The sequence below is a fragment of the Henckelia pumila genome, chromosome 4, assembly GCF_033568475.1.
Source record: "Henckelia pumila isolate YLH828 chromosome 4, ASM3356847v2, whole genome shotgun sequence".
NCBI classification, from domain to species: domain Eukaryota; kingdom Viridiplantae; phylum Streptophyta; class Magnoliopsida; order Lamiales; family Gesneriaceae; genus Henckelia; species Henckelia pumila.
In genome coordinates, this window is record NC_133123.1 from 406,767 (window position 1) to 410,973 (window position 4,207).

The 4,207-nt window shown below is 28.7% G+C and overlaps 1 protein-coding gene across 1 annotated transcript; it reads right to left on the bottom strand.

Moving 5' to 3' along the window:
* Nucleotides 1-3,470: 3,470 nt before the first annotated feature.
* On the bottom strand, nt 3,471-3,857 carry LOC140867519 (protein S40-1-like). The gene has a single exon (XM_073272596.1). The coding sequence runs from the start codon at nt 3,855-3,857 to the stop codon at nt 3,471-3,473; it is 387 nt and encodes a 128-aa protein (XP_073128697.1).
* Between the last annotated feature and the right edge of the window lie 350 nt (nt 3,858-4,207).

The following is a 4,207-nucleotide window of genomic DNA, read 5'->3' on the forward strand; positions in this document are numbered from 1 at the left end:
TTTAAAAGATCATGTGAAATTAAGAAAAAAAATTTATTTTATAGTTGAGCAAATATATTTTGAGATTCTTGATTCCTTGAACATCCGTCATGAGAAATTGTAACAAGTTTAATAGCTAATCCAGTGACCCATGTGTTAGCTACTAACTAGAAGTTTGTTTCGAAGTTTGTTTCGCGTACGCTCGTTTATGTTTATGAATGTTGTTCCAAATTTCATTAGCATTATTGTACAAAAAGACTTGTCAACTCCTTATTAAAGGATATGTCTTATGCTTAAAAAAACACACACGCGATTTTAGAACCCGAATGTAGCAGATAATTTCATGTCTCATCCAACAATTGAATTATATATAGTTGTCCCCTTGTCACAAGTCACGAGGGTTGGCGCGTTATATAAAAACTTAATGGGCCAAGATAAGCCCAAACATTCGGTTTTCTTTTTAAAGCAGACGTGTCACTCCGAAGGCCCATAACGACTTACGAACTCCCCTTGGCCCCTGGCCCCCTACATCTATGATCTACTCCCCCCAAGTCCTAATTGCATGCCCAGTGGGGTTTTATTATTATTTCTTTTAATAACCTTTTTCTTAATGAATATTTCATGTTTATGTTAGAACTTGTTACAATTTCTCAGCCAAGTGTGTGTGACAGTATTTGTATGTCATATCAATGGCTTATATTGTGACTCGACGCACTTTCATTCAATTATTCAAGGTCGAATTGTTAGACTCGATATTCTTCATGTTCAAATTTTTGATCAAGTACTACTGGAAACTCTTCGACATTTAGATTAGATTTCACATGATGAATAAATGATTGGATACTGCGAAAATTCCGATTGAATATGCACAGACAGAAACCTCGTGGAGTTGTCTAAATTAACTACCAAATTTGAACACTGGGCTAGCTAGCTTCGGTATATAATTTTTCCTGTTTGGTGTTGAATTCTCATCCAATTCACTTTCCTCTTCATGGAAGTTGAGTTTGCGCATAATTTAACTTGCTTGGAGTTATTTTATAGTAATATTGCCTATTATATATATTCATTTACTGCATATAACAAGTCAAACTTTTTTCTTAAAATTTTCTATATTATACTGGTTGACCAAAGTGCACATACACACACATATGATTTAATTAGGCCAACTCCAACCCTGAGCACCATTTTAGCGCAGAGAAAATCCTCCAACGGGGCGCCAAATTCTAAGCCATTTTGGCGCCCCCAACTGGTTTGCACCAAATTTGGCGCAGGCGTGCATTCATTTTATTTTTTTTTATTTTTTTAATTACCTTTTATTTGTTTTTTAAATATTTAAATATTAATTAAATATTTTTTGTATTATTTTAATAACTAAATATTAGGGAAAAATATATATATAATTATTTAATATAATAAATAGTTAAATCAATTTTTATATATTAATTTGTATTAATAATAGTTAATTTGTATTATCAATAAATTAATTCGTACCCATATTTATCAATTTTAATCATTTTCATAAATTAATTTATAGTTTGTATTATCTATAAATTAATTTATATAATAATATTTAAATCATAAAATTAAAATTAATATATATATGTATTAACAATAAAATAAATTTTAATTAATAAAAATATTAATTATATAATTTGTCAAAATATTTATTAACGTTAAAATATTATTTTTTAAAAAAATATTAATTATATAATTTGTAAAAATATGTTGAATAAAAGTAATTAATATATATATGTGAAATAAAAGGAATATTTCGAGAATATTCTTTTTGGTGTAAGATTTGATGTAAATGAGTTAGAGATGGATGTTGTGTTTGGTGCAGAAATTGCACTATTTTAGTGCAAAACTTGCACCAAAATGGTGTTTGGGGTTGGAGATTACCTTAGGGCCTTCAATGCATGGGGTCTTAAATTAAATCAAGTTTTTTTTTTTATTTAAACCCCTAAGACCATTCGAGTGTGTTGGAGTCTCACTCTTATAACTGGACCAAGAGATGTTTGTCACTTAATTAAATCAAGTTTCTATTGTCGTGGTGTTGTAGTGATAAAAGTGTCATAATCGTGTTCCTAACAAAAAGTAAATCGCATTTCATTCCTATAATATCATCCAATTGGATAAACCATATTTTTAATTAAAAAAATTGATATATTTTAAAATTTTAATATAATATACATAATTAAATATAATTACTATAACTATTAGATAAGCGTCCACTATTTATTATCCTTTGAAGTGTGTTTTTAGATTAATATATTGATGAAACATTATTATAATTTAGATTTGCATTTAAAAAGATATAGAAGATGGTGATAATTTTATATGCTAGAATTCAATGCATGCAATCATTCGCGTACACATATTCTTAACATACTTAAATGTTTGTTTTAAATCTTTTATATTTTTATTTTGAAATAAAATATTTAATTAAGTTATTGATTATGATTAATTAACAACTTTTTATTAATGAAAGAAGATGTATTTTTGTTCATCCATTAAATTATCAGGTGTTACTATTATTTTAAGAGATTTGTGTATTATTATGTAATTATTCATGTTATATATTCTAGCTATTATTATATACATATATTGCATATCTTGAAACTAGCTTGTTGAAAGTACATATAACTTACTTTTATGTACAAGAAAAAAAATGTATACTTTACCTATATATATAACAAAAATGAAATATCATTTTAAAAAATAAATTAAATTAATTAAATATAAGTCGATAAAGAAATCCAGCTATAGCACGTGGCTTGTGGGTCTTGGGCTATATATGTATACAGACCGAACAATTCATAAGAAAAATTATCAAAGCTTTTGCATGTATTGTGGGAATGGATATTCTTCTTTTTAAGCTACAACGTGACATGTTGTACACGAAAATTGTTACCAAACAAATTAAACAAAGGAAAACTTTGTTAAAGTATATTTTTAACTATATATATATATATATCGGATTAGCCTCAAACAATATTTTAAAGGAACTAATTACCTCCGTCTCATAAAACTAGAATCAATTAATATAATTATATTGCCTCGCCAAAATTCCAATTGACTAGGATTTATTAATTAACTTCAACCAAATTAAGATTAGCAATAAGAACATTGTACGTAACACATGTTCAAATTTTTAAATGTAAAACTATTGATTTATAAGATAATAGAGAACTATTGAAAAAAAGATTGCACGAAGAAAAAATATTGTGCTAATTTTTAAGTAATGTACGTAAAACGTTAAATGAAGAGAAATTTCGAAAAAAACAAACGTCGGAGCTTTTAGAATTGCTTGCTCGATCGTTCATTAATATGATCAGTTAATAGTTTTGCGAGGATATAATCTTAATTTACAATTTATGAAAATCTTATAATATTGAAGAAAAGGAAAAAGAAAATGAAAAAATTGTATGAAATATATATATATATATATAATTACTTCCCCAAATGAATATATATAAAAAGGAAAATCAAAGTCATGTTTCAAGAAATCCAGTCTTCCTCAGAATCGAATTCCGAACCTCACTCAAATCCCTTCCCTTGAGAGTCCTCCCGTTTCCAGTACAGACGGAAAACGCCATCATCTTCCCGGCCACGCGCCGCCCTATGATGATGTGCGGCGGCACCATTTCGCCGTCGTCGCCGTCGTCCACGGCGTAACCGAACCAAGCATTCCTTGGAATGTTAACCGGGACCGAGCAATTCTTCTCCCTCATCAGCTTCATCTTTTTCCTCATCCCTTTGCTACAATCGACAGAATTATTCAAATATGCCGCAGATGCAGGATTAATATTATTACATTCTTCATGTACGCCAAGATTTTCTTGAAACATAACTTCAGATTCCTGAAACTCTTCTGCCATGGAAACAGACACAAATTAAGGTACGTTGTATCAATATAAGCAATGGAAAAGTTATATATATATATATGGAGAAGGAAGGAAGGAAGGAAGGAAGGAAAGAATGAATGAATGTAAAATCGTAGAGAGTACACTTCGAGCTTAACTATTTCGGGGAATTAATATATAGAGTCACTGTATTAAGTATAAGCGTTTGAGTGCGGCCCCCTCTAACTATACAATTTTTTTTAAAAAATAATTTTATTACAATAATAATATTTGTATTATCTATTACTATTTATGATTCCTAATAATCAGTCGTGAAACCAAACAAAAAGCTGTTACTTGCAATTCACGGCTTCTGTTGACATCTT

Bases quoted from the DNA above. Each gene is read 5' to 3' on its own strand.
- LOC140867519 (XM_073272596.1), bottom strand. From the start codon at position 3,857: ATGGCAGAAGAGTTTCAGGAATCTGAAGTTATGTTTCAAGAAAATCTT.